The following is an 18,753-nucleotide window of genomic DNA, read 5'->3' on the forward strand; positions in this document are numbered from 1 at the left end:
ACAAAGGCTACACTGGAGGCTCAGCTCCCAGGCTGGCCCTTGTGGCTGCCTCATTTTGCTCTTTCCCTTACCTGCCCATCATGGCCTCTGGTTTTTTAGGTAGTTTCCCTGGCTATGTGAGGATAGGGTTACATAACTGTGTTTCTGTTAGCATAGCTCCTGAATGCTGGGTAGAATGATGGGCATTCCCTCCTACTTGTCCACCACCCATATCCTCAGGGACACACGCAGAAAAATAGCACTCCCCCCTCTCCTCCTCCCTCCCCCCCCACCACCACCACCACCATGCACAAATACACAGGGAGATGCTTACAGATTCACAGACTCACAGCTGCTTGCCAACAGTTTCACTTTCCCTTGTTTTCCTCTGCTTTCCCAAGGGGGTGGGACAGGAGTTGTCAGAGAATCTCCCCTTCCTCCACACCCCCTCCCCCCACCCACCCCCATCCTTCTGCCAGCCACCACGTTCCAGGGAGCCTCCTGGGCCTTGGAAGTTGGGAGCTTGTTAGGGAGCCTGCATGTCCTGGGCTTCACTAACCTGTTTGCCATGATTGGGGGTGATTGGGGGAGTACCCGGCACTTATGGAATGGCAGCTTGGTTCTAGAAGGTTCTGGGAGCCTCACTCTAGTCTTGTGCAAGCAACTATAAACATCTGGGGATAAGTAAAGGCCTAGGAAGGGCTGTTTGGAATTGGTCCATCCCAGACTTTTTTTTTTTTTTTTCAACTGTATTTGGAGCCCTGCCCCAGGCAGGAAGTCTCAAAGCCCGTGCTGAACTGGGGGCTCCTTCCAACAGACTCTATCTAGGTTCTCTCCAGCCATCATGTAGGCAACAGCGGTAAGATTGGACCAAGAATGGGACCCACAGCTACTGTTCTCAGATTCTCTAGCCATCATCCTGTGGCCCTGGGCCTGCTGTGACATTCTCGACAGACTCCTTTCTGCTCCTGTTAATGCCTCGGAGATGGGAGGAGAACTTACACCCAATGTGAGGTTGGGGGTCTTTAGCCTCCCTCCCTCTGCTGAGTACATCTGGGTTGAGAGGCCCTAGGGTTGGGGACTCCTTGTCTGGGCCTGGGCAGGCCTGCCTGGCCCCTTCTCCTTCCCAATGGGGAGTCAGAACCTCTCCCCAGCTTGGCTAGTGGTCAGTGGGTCAGAAGACACCCAGCACGGCTGGGCAGTGCCAGGCTCCAGGAGGACTAATCTTGGTCCCTGCCCACAGGCTGGCCAGGCCCCCAGGAGGTGTGTGAATCACCCCGTACAGTGTTTGCCCAGCAACTCTGGGCATGCAGCCACTGGGGCAGCACCCACATAGTGGTTGGCCTCAGGAGGCCTGAGGGACTCAGAGCTGGTGCCTGTCCTCCATGGGACATTGGACACTTATGTGTTTTCAAGAGCCTGGGGCCCCTACCTGAGCCTGGGGCCCCTACCTAAGCCTGGGAACCTAGAGCTAAGGTCCTGGGGCCTAGGGACAAGCAGGCTAGGGTGTGGGCCTGACTAAGGTAGAGCTCTATTCCCCTTCAGAGCCCCACCTGTCCCTGAGTCATGCTAGAAACACCTGGCAGGCTTCCGGCTCGGGCCAAGCCAAACTGATTTCCTGCCTCAAGTGAGGACAAAATCCCAGTCCCCACCCACCCCAAGCTGTAGGCACAAGGTGTATGGGGTTTCCAGGCTCAGCTCCACATCTACTTTTGCCTCCAGGGCTACTAATCAGTGCTGAGGTCTCAGGACTGGGTTAAGCCTCTGTGGTCTGATGGAGCCTTCAGAGGATCCTGCTTGGAGGAGTGCCCTCTGGGCTAGTGAGGGAGAGTCCTGAGCACCTAGGGCTGGCTACTGAGCCCCGTCTGCACCTTGCACTCAGCTCCAACACCGCAAGTTCATACCCTGGTGTACTGGTTTCCCAGAGCTTCCACAGTCCTGCCCTGGAGCGTGATTGCAGCCCCCAAAACACCCCCCCTTGCTAAAAGCAGGGGAGAGGTTAGTACTCCCTAGCTTCCAGAACTTAGTTCTGGCACCCAGGCTGTAGGGGTTTGGTTTATCCCTTTTGTACCCTGAAGGGGGGTATAGGAAGCAGCCAGGAGTACAGGAAGACCTTTGGAGCCTAGGGAGAAGGACCATGTCCCCAACCTTTTGCTGGCCAATTAACTCCAGCATGCAGCCCCTTATGCAAGTGGGGAAACCCAAGCCCAGAGGAGACAGGGTTTGCTGAAGTGCACACAGAGAGGCAGAGAAGAGCCAGCAGGGGGCAGGAGAAGACTCTTGCGGAGCTGAGACTTCCAACTTGGCTCTCCTCTTGAGGGTCTATGATGCCTTGGACAAGAGACCAAACCTCTTGGGCCTGTTTCCTCATGTGTGAGATGTACGGAGTGGGCCAGGCACGGTGGCTTATGCCTGTAATCCCAGCACTCTGGGAGACCAAGGCGGGCAGATCACAAGGTCAGGAGTTCGAGACCAGCCTGGCCAACATCGTGAAACCCCATCTGTACTAAAAATACAAAAAATTAGCCGGGGATGGTGGCGAGCACCTGTAATCCCAGCTACTCGGGAGGCAGAGGCAGGAGAATCGCTTGAACCCGGGAGGTGGAGGTTGCAATGGAGATCACACCATTGCCCTCCAGCCCCAGCAACAGTGTGAGACTCCGTCTCAAAAAAAAAAAAAAAAAAAAAAAAAGATGTACAGGGTGGTTGTGAGGATGGAATGGGGGTAACTCACCATCAAGATGGACATGGCAGGGTGGGGCGGGGAGGATGGGGAGTGGGCCTTCCAGCCTGGGCCTTCTCCCTGCCCTTGCTACACTGAAAGCCCTGTGGGGGCAATGTGGGTTGGTAACTGGCAGGCCCAGGGCCTTCTCCAGTCAGGCCAGGTGAGGGGTGAGAGTGTTGGGCTGCTGTGGCCACTGACAAAGGCCCCAGAAGGTCGGGGCACAGGGCTGAACCCTGACTCCTTCCCTTCCCTGACCTTTCCCAGCCTGGCCTGGAGGCCCTCAGCCCCAACACCAGCTGCCGCCACTTCCCTCTGCTGGTCAGTAGCAGCTTCTCACGTGTGGACCTATTCAATGGGCTGTTGGGACCAGTACAGGTCACTGCACTGTATGTGACACGCCTTGACAACGTCACAGTGGCGCACATGGGCACTATGGATGGGCGTATCCTGCAGGTGGGTCCTCATCCCCACAGCCCCCTGGCCCTGGATCCTTGTCTCCATCCCCATTTTGCTCACATCTGACGTGTCCTAGGTGGAGCTGGCCAGGTCACTCAACTACTTGCTGTATGTGTCCAACTTCTCACTGGGTGACAGCGGGCAGCCCGTGCAGCGGGATGTCAGTCGTCTTGGGGACCACCTACTCTTCGCCTCTGGGGACCAGGTAAGGTGGGCGGGGCAGGGCCTGGGGCCAGGGTTGTGGGATCACAGACTCTCCATCCAATCCAGAGAGGCATTGACGTACAGGCCCTACCACCCTAGCCTACGGTGTACCGGGAGGGTCTATAGGGCCCGATCTCCCCCTCCAGGCATCCCTGAGTCACCTGTCTTCCACCCCCAGGTTTTCCAGGTACCTATCCGAGGCCCTGGCTGCCACCACTTCCTCACCTGTGGGCGTTGCCTAAGGGCACAGCGTTTCATGGGCTGTGGCTGGTGTGGGAACATGTGTGGACAGCAGAAGGAGTGTCCTGGCTCCTGGCAACAGGACCACTGCCCACCTAAGCTTACTGAGGTATGGCTTCACTCTTACCTGGCAGGGCACAGGTAAGAGTGGGACAGGCTGGGCCTGGGGTGGTGGTCAGCAAGTCTTGATCACCATCTTTCTCAGGTCTGGGGGGTGTCCTTCATATCTACAAGGAGGGCATTCTTGTCAGAGGGGATGCCGCATGCAGACTTAGAGGCAGGAAAGTGCTTGAATGAGGACTAGCAAGTGACTCCAAATGGCTGGAGCATGAGGCAGGCAAGGGGTATGGCAGAAGACTTTGGGGAAGCAGGTGGGGCTGAGAGAGCCCAACCCCACATGAGGACTCAGGCTGTTTCCCCCATTTCAGTTCCACCCCCACAGTGGACCTCTAAGGGGCAGTACAAGGCTGACCCTGTGTGGCTCCAACTTCTACCTGCACCCTTCTGGTCTGGTGCCTGAGGGAACCCATCAGGTCACTGTGGGCCAAAGTCCCTGCCGGCCACTGCCCAAGGACAGCTCAAAACTCAGGTACAATCTGGTCCCTCCCCTCCCTTTCCCTGAAGGGGACAACCAAGCAGCCCTTTCCCCATGAGACCCTGTTCTCTGCTTATCAGAGGCAATGAGGGATGGGGGAAGCTGCAGTGGTTCTGACTGCTTTGTGTCTGGGGAGATGTCTCTGTCCCTTTTTGAGCTTTCATGCGCCCTTCCTGTCTGTTCACTCATGGACCAGCCAAGGTTAATCTCTGCCCCACCAGAACCTTCCTTCCCTGGAGGGAGGCATGGGTGGAGAAATGCCATTCTCTGGCTCGGAGGAGCCCTGTGGCTTGTGGCAGGCATGCAGCTAGGCCTGTGTAATTCCTGGCTGACCTCAGGGGTTCCCCTGGTGCCCCAGATCAGTGCCCCGAAAAGACTTTGTAGAGGAGTTTGAGTGTGAACTGGAGCCCTTGGGCACCCAGGCAGTGGGGCCTACCAACGTCAGCCTCACCGTGACTAACATGCCACCGGGCAAGCACTTCCGGGTAGACGGCACCTCCGTGCTGAGAGGCTTCTCTTTCATGGTGAGGCTACCTTGCCCTGTCTGTGCCCTTGGCCAGTTCATGGTATGGGAAGGGAGGGGCTTGGAGTAGAGGACCTGCCTAAGCCACCTCTATGTCCTCTTAGGAGCCAGTGCTGATAGCAGTGCAACCCCTCTTTGGCCCACGGGCAGGAGGCACCTGTCTCACTCTTGAAGGCCAGAGTCTGTCTGTAGGCACCAGCCGGGCTGTGCTGGTCAATGGGACTGAGTGTCTGCTAGCACGGTAAGTACCACCAGGCAGGCACGGGAGGCCACAGGGTTCTATCCAGGTGGGGACCCAGATTCTGTTAGGATGGAGGGAAGAGTGCTCATTACATGGTCAGTGTGGTGTGGAGAGCAGGACCAGGAAGAAAAGACTACTGCCTTCTTCAGCCCAGAGGCAAGAGAGCCCATCACAGGGTCCGATGGCTCCAGCCAAGGCTGTGGGGAACCTGTTCCCTCCTTACCCTCTTGGGATGTCTTCCTGGGACCACCTTATCTTCAGACAGACCATGGAGTGGGGCAGGTGGGAGAGATAACAGACGAACTGGGAGAGGTCAACGGGCCCCTGGAGGAAGTGGGCCTGGCTATCACAAAGGGGGTAACCTTGAGCCCAATCTCTTGTTCCTGTAGGGTCAGTGAGGGGCAGCTTTTATGTGCCACACCCCCTGGGGCCACGGTGGCCAGTGTCCCCCTTAGCCTGCAGGTGGGGGGTGCCCAGGTACCTGGTTCCTGGACCTTCCACTACAGAGAAGACCCTGTCGTGCTAAGCATCAGCCCCAAATGTGGCTACATGTAAGCGCCACCTCTTTGCCCACTCTGGCCTCTGGGGAATGAGAGAGCCAGCCTTGGAGAACGCCCAAAGCCTACCACCCTACCCTCTTCCACAGCAACTCCCACATCACCATCTGTGGCCAGCATCTAACTTCAGCATGGCACTTAGTGCTGTCATTCCATGATGGGCTTAGGGCAGTGGAGAGCAGGGTGAGTGAGTGCTGGCCAGGAGGGAGGAGGGCTGGATGAGTTCCCTGAGCTGCAGCCCAACCTCGTGCTGGGCTGAGGAGAGGAGCAATCACAGGTGGGGTTCCTGGCTAATCACTCTCATATTGGTCCCAGCAGTGTGAGAGGCAGCTTCCAGAGCAGCAGCTGTGCCGCCTTCCTGAATATGTGGTCCGAGACCCCCAGGGATGGGTGGCAGGGAATCTGAGTGCCCGGGGGGATGGAGCTGCTGGCTTTACACTGCCTGGCTTTCGCTTCCTACCCCCACCCCATCCACCCAGTGCCAACCTAGTTCCACTGAAGCCTGAGGAGCATGCCATTAAGTTTGAGGTAAGTGTAAGGGATAGGGGCAGGGACAGTTGGGGATCTGAAAGTAGGGGCCAGCCTACTGGCTGGTCCTCATGACCCTCTCTGCAGTATATTGGGCTGGGCGCTGTGGCTGACTGCGTGGGTGTCAACGTGACCGTGGGTGGTGAGAGCTGCCAGCACGAGTTCCGGGGGGACACGGTTGTCTGCCCCCTGCCCCCATCCCTGCAGCTTGGCCAAGATGGTGCCCCATTGCAGGTAGGCAGCCCAGCTGGACCTCCCTGGGCAGGTCCTACAGACAGAGGGCAGAGGGCCTACAGACTGGGCCTGAGTTGCCACCTGCCCCCAGGTCTGCGTGGATGGTGAATGTCATATCCTGGGTAGAGTAGTGCAGCCAGGGCCAGATGGGGTCCCACAGAGCACGCTCCTTGGTATCCTGCTGCCTTTGCTGCTACTAGTGGCCGCACTGGCCACTGCGCTGGTCTTCAGCTACTGGTGGCAGAGGAAGCAGCTAGGTGAGTTCTCTGCTCCTACCTTTACTCAGCCCCTACCCCCAACCAATGGCATCTTCAAGTCCCTACATCCTCTCTCTGCCCAGGACTTAGGGATCTAAGTCCTCCCCAGAGGGGTTGGCCCCTAGGAGCTTGGAAAGCCAAGCCACCAAGGATTCTCTTTCCACAGTTCTTCCTCCCAACCTGAATGACCTGGCATCCCTGGACCAGACTGCTGGAGCCACACCCCTGCCTATTCTGTACTCAGGCTCTGACTACAGAAGTGGCCTTGGTGAGATAGTGGAGGCACGAGAAGCTAAAGCCACCCCCTCTCCCTACAAGCTCCTCACTCCCTCTCCCCACAGCACTCCCTGCCACTGATGGTCTGGATTCCACCACTTGTGTCCATGGAGCATCCTTCTCCGATAGTGAAGATGAATCCTGTGTCCCACTGCTGCGGAACGAGTCCATCCAGCTAAGGGACCTGGACTCTGCGCTCTTGGCCGAGGTCAAGGATGTGCTGATTCCCCATGAGTGGGTGGTCACCCACAGTGACCGAGTCATTGGCAAAGGTGTGGGGGCCAGGTGGGGCTGGGGCAGAGATGGAGTCTCAAGATGACATAGGCTAGGCTGGGCGTGGTGGCTCACGCCTGTAATCCCAGCACTTTGGGAGGCCGAGGCGGGCAGATCACGAGGTCAGGAGATCGAGACCGTCCTGGCTAACACAGTGAAACCCCGTCTCTACTAAAAATACAAAAAAAATTAGCCAGCCGTGGTGGCAGGCGCCTGTAGTCCCAGCTACTTGGGAGGCTGAGGCAGGAGAATGGCATGAACTCGGGAGGCGGAGCTTGCAGTGAGTCGAGATTGCACCACTGCACTCCAGCCTGGGTGACAGAGTGAGACTCCGTCTCAAAAAAAAAAAAAAAAAATGACATAGGCTAAAGGGACAGTTGGAACAGATTCTGCTCTAACCTTCTCACCAACCTGTGTGACCTTGGGTATACCACTTAACCTCTCTGAGCCTCCATTTGCTCATCTGTAAAATGGGGATGAGAAAAGTTCTGTCTTCAGTGGGTTCTGGTGTGGATCAATCAGGCATAGGAGGATTGTAGCCTCTGCCATCATGTGGCTGCTGTTTGTTTTTGGTTTTATTTATGGTTTTGTTTTTGTTTTTGTGACAGGGTCTCACTCTGTTACCCAGGCTGGAGTGCAATGGCACAATCATGGCTCACTGCAGCCTCGACCTCCCCAGGCTCAGTTGATCCTTCTGCCTCAGCCTCCTGAGTAGCTGGGACTATAAGCATGTACCACCATGCCTGGCTAATTTTTTGCTTGTTTTTTGTAGAGATGGTCCTCGAATCATGTTGTCCAGGCTGGCCTCGAACTCCTGGACTCAAGCAATCTGCCTGCCTAACCTTCCCAAAGTGCTGGGATTACAGGGATGAGCCACTGAACTCAGCCTGTTTTATTATATTTATTTGATTTTTTTTATTCTATTTTATTATTATTATTTGAGACAGAATTTCACTCTTGTTGCCCAGGCTGGAGTGCAATGGCGCGATCTCGGCTCATTGCAACCTCCTCCTCCTGGGTTCAAGTGATTCTCCTGTCTCAGCTTCCTGAGTAGCTAGGATTACAGGCACCTGCCACAACACCCAGCTAATTTTTAGTATTTTTGGTAGAAACAGGATTTCACCGTGTTGGCCAGGCCGGTCTTGAGCTCCTGACCTCAGGTGATCCACCCACCTCAGCCTCCCAAAGTGCTAGGATTACAGGCATGAGCCACTGCTCCCAGCCTATTTTATTTTATTTTATTTATTTATTTATTTTTTTTTTTGAGAGGTAGTCTCGCTGTTTCGCCCAGGCTGGAGTGCAGTGGCGCGATCTCGGCTCACTGCAAGCTCCACCTACCAGGTTCATGCCATTCTCCTGCCTCAGCCTCCCAAGTAGCTGGGACTATAGGCACCCGCCACCGTGCCCAGCTAATTTTTGTATTTTTGGTAGAGATGGGGTTTCACCGTGTTAGCCAGGATGGTCTCAATCTCCTGACCTCATGATCCACCTGCCTCAGCCTCCCAAAGTGCTGGGATTATAGGCGTGAGCCACCGCACCCGGCCTATTTTATTTTTTCAAGATGGAGTCTTGCTCTGTCACCCAGGCTGGAGTGCAGTGGCGCAATCTCGGCTCACTGCAACCTCCACCTCCCGGGTTCAAGCAATTCTCCTGCCTCACCCTCCCTAGTAGCTGGGATTACAGGCGCCCGCCACCACACCTGGCTAATTTTTGTATTTTTAGTAGAGATGAGGTTTCACCATGTTGGCCAAACTGGTCTCAAACCCAAACCCCTGAACTCATGATCTGCCCGCCTTGGCCTCCCAAAGTGTGGGGATTATAGGTGTGAGCCACTGCACCTGGCCTATTTATTTTATTTTATTTTTTGATATATAGTCTCCCTCTGTTGCTCAGGCTGGAGTGCAGTGGCGTGATCTTGGTCACTGCAACCTCTGCCTCCTAGGTTCAAGTGATTCTCCTGCCTCAGCCTCCCTGAGTAGCTGGGACTACAGATGCATGCCACCATGCCCCGCTAATTTTTTTTTTTTTTTTTTTTTGTATTTTTAGTAGATACGAGGTTTCACCATGTTGGCCAGGCTGGTCTCGCCTATTTATTTATTTATTTATTTATTTTTGAGACAGAACCTTGCTCTGTCACCCAGGCTGGAGTGCAGTGGCATGATCTCGGCTCACTGCAACCTCTGCCTCCCGGATTCAAGTGATTCTCCTGCCTCAGCCTCCTAAGTAGCTGGGATTACGGGCGTGAGCCATCACACCCGGCCCTGCTTTATTTTATTTATTTATTTATTTATTTTTTTTGAGACAGAGTCTCACTCTATTGCCCAGGCTGGAGTGCAGTAGTGCAATCTTGGCTCACTGCAGCCTCTGCCTCCTGGATTCAAGCATTTCTCCTGCCTCAGCCTCCTGAGTAGCTGGGATTACAGGGGCCTGCCACTGCCACCACACCTAATTTTTGTAGTTTTAGTAGACAGGGTTTCACCATGTTGGCCAGACTGGTCTTGAACCCCTGACCTCAGCTGATCCTCCCGCCCCAGCCTCCCAAAGTGTTAGGATTAAAGGCATGAGCCTTTTTTTTCTAAAAAAAAGACAGCATCTCACTATGTCACCCAGGCTGGCCTTGAACTCCTGGGCTTATGCGATTTTCTTTCCTCAGCCTCCTGAGTAACTGGGATTACAGGCGCACTGCGCTTGGCTTCTGCTGCTTTTTTGGCGGGGGGGATGAGTCTCGCCCCGTCTCTCAGGCTGGAGTGCAGTGATACGATCTTGGCTCACTGCAAGCTCTGCCTCCCAGGTTCAAGCTATTCTCCTGCCTCAGGCTCCCAAGCAGCTGGGATTAGAGATGGGGTTTCACCATATTGGCCAGGCTGGTCTCAAAACTCCTGACCTTGTGATCCACCTGCCTTGGCCTCTCAAAGTGCTGGGATTACAGGTGTTAGCCACTGCGCCCGGCCCTGCTGCTTTTTTAAAATGTCAGAGTGGGCCGAGTGTGGTGGCTCACACCTGTAATCCCAGCACTTTGGGAGGCCTAGGTGGGTGAATCACAAGGTCAGGAGTTTGAGACCAGCCTGGCCAACATAGTGAAACCCAGTCTCTACTAAAAATACAAAAAAAATTAGCTGTGCATAGTGGCGGGTACCTGTAATCCCAGCTACTCGGGAGGCTGAGGCAGGAGAATCACTGAACCTGGGAGGCAGAGGTTGCAATGAGTTGAGATCGTGCCACTGCACTCCAGCCTGGGCAACAGAGTGAGACTCGGTCTCCAAAAAAAAAAATTAAAATTAAAAATAAATAAAATGTCAGATTGGCCAGTTTAGTGCTCTGAGGTCTGGTTGCCAATGAGAATGTGTGGTGTGAGCCTTGGGCCCTGGAGCCCCTCTCATCGACTCATTATCCACCTCACACCAGGCCACTTTGGAGTTGTCTACCACGGAGAATACATAGACCAGGCCCAGAATCGAATCCAGTGTGCCATCAAGTCACTAAGTCGTAAGTGGGGCAGAAGATGGGAAGGCAAAGGGAGGGGCCTCAGGCTGGGAGGATTCTTTTTCTCTGTGTTCCCACCTTACTGAGTGACCCTGAGCAGGAGACCTTCATTTCCCATTTCCCCATCTGAGCCTTATAAAGGGACGCCCTGCCCCGCTGCTCTGCAGGCATCACAGAGATACAGCAGGTGGAGGCCTTCCTGCGAGAGGGGCTGCTCATGCGTGGCCTGAACCACCCGAATGTGCTGGCTCTCATTGGTATCATGTTGCCACCTGAGGGCCTGCCCCATGTGCTGCTGCCCTATATGTGCCATGGTGACCTGCTCCAGTTCATCCGCTCACCTCAGCGGGTCAGTGTTCAGCTGGCTCTGGGTTGGGGGCTGGGCAGCAGCTGGAGAAGGAGCTGCCGTGCCCTTGCCCACCAACCCACCTGTGCCCCCAGAACCCCACCGTGAAGGACCTCATCAGCTTTGGCCTGCAGGTAGCCCGCGGCATGGAGTACCTGGCAGAGCAGAAGTTTGTGCACAGGGACCTGGCTGCACGGAACTGCATGTGAGAGTCCAGAGTAGCTGGGGTGAAGCAAAGGGACAGGGCATGAGGGTGTGCGGTGCTTAAGGCCGCCTCAGGGAAGGGCCCACTCCAGCCTTGTCCTCCCCTCTCTGCACCTTACTTTTTTTGTCTGCCCAGTACAGACTTGGACTGGACACCGTGGCTTTGAAATTTGGCCGGGCGCGGTGGCTCACGTCTGTAATCCCAGCACTTTGGGAGGCCGAGGCAGGCGAATCATGAGGTCAGGAGATCGAGACCATCCTGGCTAACACGGTGAAACCCCGTCTCTACTAAAAATACAAAAAAATTAGCCAGGCACGGTGGCGGGCGCCTGTAGTCCCAGCTACTCGGGAGGCTGAGGTGGGAGAATGGCGTGAACCCAGGAGGCGGAGCTTGCAGTGAGTGGAGATCGTGCCACTGCACTCCAGCCTGGGCGACAGAGCAAGACTCTGTCTCAAAAAAAAAAAAAAAAAAAAAAAAAAAATTCTCTAAGGGCCTAAAACAGGTGGGTTCAGGGCCTGGTAAGAGCCAGTCCTAAGTGTGATCCTCTCCCTACCCCTAAGGCTGGATGAGTCATTCACAGTCAAGGTGGCTGACTTTGGTTTGGCCCGCGACATCCTGGACAAGGAGTACTATAGTGTTCGACAGCATCGCCACGCTCGCCTGCCTGTCAAGTGGATGGCGCTGGAGAGCCTGCAGACCTATAGATTTACCACCAAGTCTGATGTGGTGAGGCCCCACCTGCCCTACAGTCCACATGGTTTTGGCACCTGAGAACACTGGGCCTCACCCATTCAGCTCTGAATGATCTGAGCCCAGGGAGTCCCCAGGGTAGATGACCCCCACAGCCCATCTGCCCACCTCTTGGGCAGATGTAAGATGGAATCTGACACCTGCCAGGGCTCAGGAGGCTGGGAACTCACTGGTTCCTCACAGATAATCCAGGGCCTGCCCAGCCCCAACTCTGGGCAGGATGAGGTAGTGGGAGGAGACAGAGGAAAGACATGGGTGACGTATTGAAGAATGAGCTCTCAGTGGAGGGTAAGGTCTTCCATTTCCAGCTGAAGGACTCTGGGAGGTAGAAGCCCTGGGGGACCCACCTGCCCCCAAATTTGGAGTGAGTTGAGTCCCCTCACCTCCCCCTTTCCACAGTGGTCATTTGGTGTGCTGCTGTGGGAACTGCTGACACGGGGTGCCCCACCATACCCCCACATCGACCCTTTTGACCTCACCCACTTCCTGGCCCAGGGTCGGCGCCTGCCCCAGCCTGAGTATTGCCCTGATTCTCTGTGAGTATGTGGAGGTGGTAGTGGGGAGGGAACTGGGCCCCAGAGACATGGAAGAGGCAGGAGACAGAGCCCTTGCCTGGCTTCCTGACTGAACTTCTGGTTGACTAGGAAAGGGACTCTCGCTGGGCCTCGGTTTCCTCATCTGTGAACTGGTCCCACCCTCATGCAGAGTAGGACCCTGGGAAGACCTCACAGTTGCCATGGTAACAGCATTCAGAGTTGGGGTTGAGGCCAGTGGTTTGATTTTCCCAGCGCTCCTCCTACCCGACTCCTACTAACGGGGTCTGCATTCCATCTTTTCCTCTTATTTAATCTCAAGGAAAGATTCCAAAACCCCCATAGCAACCCCCTCTGGATCTCCAGGTCAGGTTTTTTCACGGGATGTGGTTTCAGATTCCCCATTCCTGGAGGGATGGCGGCAGCTGCGTTGTCCTCAGTGCCTGTGGGGTGGGTTTGGTGCTGAGGTTCAGCTTCACATGCAGCAGGTGTGCCTGAGCTGTGGCTAGGTCTGCTGGGTTAGAACAGAGAGAACCAGGACATACGTAAAAGTAGTTGACGCCTCCTGTCTCAGGCTGTGCTCCAAGAAGGATGCGAGTAGCCCTTCCTCACAGTCCTACTTGCCTTGAGTTTGCTCTTACTATTCACGTCTTTAATTCACTGCCTACCTGTATCCAGATTGGGCTCGTGGAGACAGACTCAGCTGGAGATTTATGTATGGGGATTTACTGAGAGGTTTGGGGCAAAGGAAGAAGGACTGGGCAGGAGAAATGTCACAGAAACTGCAGCCCATCCCATAGGGACTACTTGAACTGGAGTTTTCTGAAATTGAGCCCAACAGGCCAGGTCTTTGTACCAGGCGTTAATCAGTTACTAGTCACAGGCTGTCCCTGGTGAGGGGATGTGAGCTTGGCAGAGGCAGTTCTCTTCTGCCTAGGGCAATTCCTAGAGAGAGCCTCAGTCAAGAACCATCAGCAGGCAACACTCCCAGCCACTGGGAAAGTAAAGGGGGATCTGGGTGGCACACCATAGGGTCCACTTCAGCAGTCCAGCCCTTCTCCTCTCTGGGCCTCAATTTCCTCATCTGTAAAGTGGAGACAACAGTACCACCCTCCGAGAGTCTGAGAATTATATGAGATATTGTGTGTAAGGTACTTAGAGTATTATTTCAGGCAGGAATGACATCCCCAAGATAATGGGGCAGGCACTAGGACCCAGCAGGTAAACCTGGGGAACCTCTGCTTTAGGACCAGGGTGCCACCGGTGTGCTGCCCCAAATGCTCTTGCTTCAGAACTTTTTTTTTTTTTTTTTTGAGATAGAGTCTCGCTCTGTTGCCCAGGCTGGAGTGCAGTGGCACGATCTCAGCTCATGCAAGCTCCGCCTCCTGGGTTCATGCCATTCTCCTGCCTCAGCCTCCCAAGTAGCTGGGACTACAGGCGCCTGCCACGACACCTGGCTAATTTTTTGTATTTTTAGTAGAGACGGGGTTTCACCGTGTTAGCCAGGATGGGATGGTCTTGATCTCTTGACCTCGTGATCCACCCACCTCAGCCTCCCAAAGTGCTGGGATTACAGGCGTGAGCCACCGCGCCCAGCTTCACCCAGTTAATTTTTGTATTTTTAGTAGAGATGGGGTTTCACTATGTTGGCCAGGCTGGTCTCAAACTCCTGACCTCGTGACCTGCCCACCTCAACCTCCCAAAGTGCTGGGATTACAGGCATGAGCCACTGCGCCCAGCCACTTCAGGATTTTTAATTCCTGCTTTGCTGGACCCAGGCTTCCTTCCTGGAAGAACTGTGATGATGACCATTGTACCTCGTGAGCTGGGCCTTGTGCTTAGCACTTCACAGGCATCAGCCTATGTGCCTACTTCTCTGTGATCAGAGGAGGACCCAGAGGCACAGAGAAGTTAAGGAACTTGCCCAAGATCACATAGCCCAGGCCACAGGGCACAGGAGCCCAAGGTCTTAACACCTGAGGTAGTTCGACCTCTGCCAGGGTGGGGAGGCAGGACTGGAACAGCAATCATAGGGATGAGAAGAGCTGCCCCTGATTGGGTAATGCTAGGTACTAGGTCCTGTCATCTATCCTCATCCCTGTGTGGCTGCCAGAGGTTTAACAGCAAGTGGGTGGCCCAGAATCCTTGGGTGGGAATTGCCTTAACCTGACATCCCTTTCTCCCAACAGGTACCAAGTGATGCAGCAATGCTGGGAGGTGGACCCAGCAGTGAGACCCACCTTCGGAGTACTAGTGGGGGAAGTGGAGCAGATAGTGTCTGCACTGCTTGGGGACCATTATGTGCAGCTGCCAGCAACCTACATGAACTTGGGCCCCAGCACCTCGCATGAGATGAATGTGCGTCCAGAACAGCCTCAGTCCTCACCCATGCCCGGTAGTGCACGTCGGCCCCGGCCACTCTCAGAGCCTCCTCGGCCCACTTGACTTAGTCCTTGGGCTGGACCTGCTTAGCTGCCTTGAGCTAACCCCAAGCTGCCTCTGGGCCATGCCAGGCCAGAGGGCAGTGGCCCTCCACCTTGTTCCTGCCCTTTAACTTTCAGAGGCAGTAGGTAAATGGGGCCCATTAGGTCCCTCACTCCACAGAGTGAGCCAGTGAGGGCAGTCCTGCAACATGTATTTATGGAGTGCCTGCTGTGGACCCTGTCTTCTGGGCACAGTGAACTCAGCAGTGACCACACCAACACTGTCCCTTGAACCCATAAAGGAACAAATGACTATTAAAGCACAAATTGTGGCAAATAGTGTGAAAGAATGACAGGAGGCTGCTATAAATAGCTGAATAGAGAGGCAAGGGAAGCCTCTGAGGAGGTGACATTTTGCTGAGGCCCTATCAACCGGGGAAAAACCACCAGAAGCAGTGTTGAGGAAAGAGGGTTTTTGGCAGAGAGTCACACGTGCAAAGGCCCTGAGGCTGGAAAGGAGTTGGATCAGCAAGAAGGCTCTTGAGAACAGGGAGGGTGAGCAAGGCCCAGATCCAGGTCATAGGGCCCTGGGGACTGTTAGATGGAACCAAGAAAGTAGGCTGAGTACCCAAGCATGCAGTGACCAGGATGGTTTCTTCCATGGCTCAGGCTGCCTGCTCCCCCTTCCCCAGCCCTAGCACTTCTCCAGGGCTCCCTGCTCGATCTGCAGTGCCCACCGTCACACCATCCGGGATGGAATGGGGCCTGCCATCTGGGGCATAGAGGCTTGGGTCCCTGCAACACTGCCAGCATTGATTGCACTTGTAGCCTTAAGAGAGATAAGCCAGCAGCAAGGCCTCAGCTCCACACTTTCAAAGAGCCAACTTCTGGCCAGGTGTGGTGGCTCATGCCTGTAATCCCAGCACTTTGGGAGGCTGAGGCAGGCGGATCACTTGAGGTTAGCAGTTTGAGACCAGTCTGACCAAGATGGTGAAACCCTGTCTCTACTAAAATTACAAAAATTAAGGTGTGTGTGGTGGTGCACGCCTGCAATCCCAGGTACTCAGGAGGCTGAGGTGGGAGACTCGCTTGAACCTGGGAGGCAGAGGTTGCAGTGAGCCAAGATCGGGTCACTGCACTCCAGCATGGTCGACAGAGTGAGACTCCATCTCAAAAAAAAAAAAAAAAAAAAGGCCAGGCACGGTGGCTCATGCCTGTAATCCCAGCACTTTGGGAGGCCGAGGCGGGCGGATCACAAGGTCAGGAGATCGAGACCATCCTGGCTAACACAGTGAAAGCCCATCTCTACTAAAAAATACAAAAAATTAGCTGGGCTTGGTGGCAGGCGCCTGTAGTCCCAGCTACGCAGGAGGCTGAGGCAGGAGAATGGCGTGAACCCGGGAGGCGGAGCTTGCAGTGAGCCGAGATTGCGCCACTGCACTCCAGCCTGGGCGACAGAGCGAGACTCCGTCTCAAAAAAAAAAAAAAAAAAGCCAACTTCAAAGTGCCAACTGCCCAAGCTATTTGTACTTGTAAAGGCCACTGCACAACAGCCCCTAGAGGGGCATGCTCCTCTGAGAGGGAGACTTTCCCCTCCTCCTCTTCCTCTCTACACTGACTGCTGAGGGGGTAGCTGGGGTGCCAGGGTGCCTGGCCCAGGACCTGGATCACAGTGTTTCTTCTCCCTTGCTCAGGATCCCCATAGCTTCTATCCCTTCGGTTAGGAGACCCCAGCTCACCCTAAGAGGGTAGGCTTCCTTCCCTCGGAGCCCGCAGCTCTGTGCCCTGTCACACATGGAACCCTGGGTTTGGAGCAAGAGCTCCCTGCTAATCAGAGTGGGAGTCTCCTTGGGACCAGAGCTGCCCAGCTTTCTCCATCCAGCTGCTGCTCACTCTGCCACCTCAGGCCAGAGGGAAGTCCAGTCCTGGGGACTCTAAGGACTCTGAGGACAGGTGGGTAAGGTTTAAAAGGAGATTCTTGCTTGAGTGCAGGGATCCAAAGATCAGGAACCTGTGTGCTGAAGAGGGGCAGAGACAGACTATCCATCTGTTTACCGCCATACCTTGGATGACTCTCAGTGCCTCAGCAGGCACTGAGGAGGTTGTAGCCTCGCATGCTTGGCCACTGACTCTTTGTCTCTCTGTGTGTGCAGGAGACAGTTGTGTTACCCCGGAGGCTGAGAGGGAGGTAAGTGGAGTATCCTGGGGCCCATCCCCACCCCAGTTGGAAAGGACTGCCTTCATCCCTCCAACTTGTATTTCTCCGCTTTAATCCCATCCTGGGGTTCTAAGGATCACCCAAATCTCTTCAGCCCAGGAGCCGCTTCCCCATTGAGCTTCTGCAGCTCATAGACCACTGGCTTATCTGTTCACATGAAGGGCTCAGAGAGAAAGGGAGTCTCTGGACAAGAAGGAGCTTAGCATGGGAAAGCCTCCCATAGAAGAGAGATAGGAGAGAAAGAGGGTGTCAGGTGCATCCAGAATGTAGGGCTTTGGGCCTGCTTCTGGGCCAAGGGCCTCCAGGGCCAGAATTCTCCAGGGAGGGGCCCCAGTTAGGCACCTGGGGCCCTGGATTGTGGCACAGCTGCCCCCACTCTCAATTTCTGCAGCCCCTAAGCTCTGAGCTTCATTCTGAGAGCCACCTGATGATCCCAACCCCATCTGGGGTGTCAGGAGCTCAGACTATTTTAGGGCTTCAAATCAGTGACTGGGCTACCAGGGAGAACAGGGTAGGGAGGGTCAGTTCTAGGTCCCTGGATGGGCTGGGGGACCATGTGGCTTCCAGGGCTGATGAAGGCTAGGCTGCCTCTCCTCTAGGGGAGGCCTGGGCAGTAGCTCAGGTATGGTGGGTGGCCAGTGCGAGGGGAGGGTTGCTAGTGGCCATGGGAGGCCTGGGCCTGCCACCAGGGTGGAATGGTGTGGACAGAGGTTTCTCCTAGGGCTTTGGGAGACCAGCCTTCCCACCAAGAGCTGTGAAGAGTTGGTACCTCTCTGTCCCATCTCCCTCCATCTCAGCCCAGTAGGGCTAGGGGCAAGCAGATGCTAATAACGGCTGAGGAAGGCCAGGGTGGGAGCTGGCACTGAGGAGGCAGCAGATGACTCACACCTTCCTGACTGCCCATTGGTGTCACTGTTCTCTGCAGCCTGGAGGGCATGCACGGGGCAGACTGACCTGCTTTGATGGGGTACCATGAATCTGGCCTAAGATTCCCCTTAAGTGTCGGCCTCAGCCCCAGCCCCAGCCTTTCAGAGAATATTCTGAGGGGCCCAAAGGCTCTCTGGGGGTCTATATCAGGCTAGGTTGCTAGAAAGAAATACCTGAGACTAGGTAATTTATAAGAGGTTTACTTGGCTCACAGTTCTGCAGGCTGTACAGGAAGCATTGTGCCAGCATCTGCTTCTGGGGAGGCCTCAGGAAGCTTACAATCATGGTGGAAGGCAAAGCAGGAGCAGGCACTTCACGTGGTGGAAGGAGGAGGAAGAGAGAGAGAAAGAGAGAGAGAGAGAGTAGCAGGGAGGTGCCACATACTTTTAAATGACCAGATCTCAAAATAACTCACTGTTATGAAGATAGCACCAAGCCATGAGGCATCCACCTCCATCACCCAAACACCTCCCATCAAGCCCCACCTCCAGCACCAGGGATTGCAATTCAGCATGAGATTGGGGTGGGGACAAATATCCAAACTATATTAGGGTCATACCTGTGGGCTCCAGATATAGCCCCATTCCAAACCCCGTCTCATTGTTGCTCTATGGGAGCTGAGAGGCCAGGCCTGTGATGGTTCCTATTTTCAGCTCAGGTGGTAGGAGCTGAGTGAAGTTGCTTATTCCTTGGTAAGGCTCAGCATGTGCCAAAGCAGAGGGACCAGTGAGTACCAGAGACTCCCAGTGCTAGGGGCATCTTCACCATCTCACCTCTCCA

At 54.9% G+C, this 18,753-nt stretch overlaps 1 protein-coding gene across 10 annotated transcripts in view; it reads left to right on the forward strand.

The window, feature by feature from the left end:
• Positions 1 to 15,155, forward strand: part of MST1R (macrophage stimulating 1 receptor) — a 21,972-nt gene extending 6,817 nt beyond the window's left edge. Inside the window, exons 3-21 of one of the 10 annotated variants that reach the window (XM_030811749.1) lie at positions 2,969 to 3,157; positions 3,237 to 3,365; positions 3,543 to 3,713; positions 4,033 to 4,193; positions 4,558 to 4,723; positions 4,827 to 4,963; positions 5,353 to 5,514; positions 5,610 to 5,703; positions 5,836 to 6,048; positions 6,136 to 6,282; positions 6,374 to 6,539; positions 6,706 to 6,807; positions 6,881 to 7,087; positions 10,494 to 10,574; positions 10,739 to 10,920; positions 11,013 to 11,122; positions 11,683 to 11,848; positions 12,272 to 12,408; positions 14,595 to 15,155. In XM_030811749.1, the coding sequence (XP_030667609.1) occupies positions 2,969 to 3,157; positions 3,237 to 3,365; positions 3,543 to 3,713; positions 4,033 to 4,193; positions 4,558 to 4,723; positions 4,827 to 4,963; positions 5,353 to 5,514; positions 5,610 to 5,703; positions 5,836 to 6,048; positions 6,136 to 6,282; positions 6,374 to 6,539; positions 6,706 to 6,807; positions 6,881 to 7,087; positions 10,494 to 10,574; positions 10,739 to 10,920; positions 11,013 to 11,122; positions 11,683 to 11,848; positions 12,272 to 12,408; positions 14,595 to 14,850 (2,976 nt within the window). In that variant the 3' untranslated portion in view covers positions 14,851 to 15,155. Of the gene's footprint in view, positions 1 to 2,968; positions 3,158 to 3,236; positions 3,366 to 3,542; positions 3,714 to 4,032; positions 4,194 to 4,557; positions 4,724 to 4,826; positions 4,964 to 5,352; positions 5,515 to 5,609; positions 5,704 to 5,835; positions 6,049 to 6,135; positions 6,283 to 6,373; positions 6,540 to 6,705; positions 6,808 to 6,880; positions 7,088 to 10,493; positions 10,575 to 10,738; positions 10,921 to 11,012; positions 11,362 to 11,682; positions 11,849 to 12,271; positions 12,409 to 14,594 lie in introns of those variants that run through there. The other 9 variants (XM_030811750.1, XR_004029756.1, XM_030811751.1 and 6 more) reach the window with 9 other exon arrangements.
• Positions 15,156 to 18,753: the final 3,598 nt, after the last annotated feature.

This window comes from Nomascus leucogenys, chromosome 4 (assembly GCF_006542625.1).
Source record: "Nomascus leucogenys isolate Asia chromosome 4, Asia_NLE_v1, whole genome shotgun sequence".
NCBI classification, from domain to species: Eukaryota; Metazoa; Chordata; class Mammalia; order Primates; family Hylobatidae; genus Nomascus; species Nomascus leucogenys.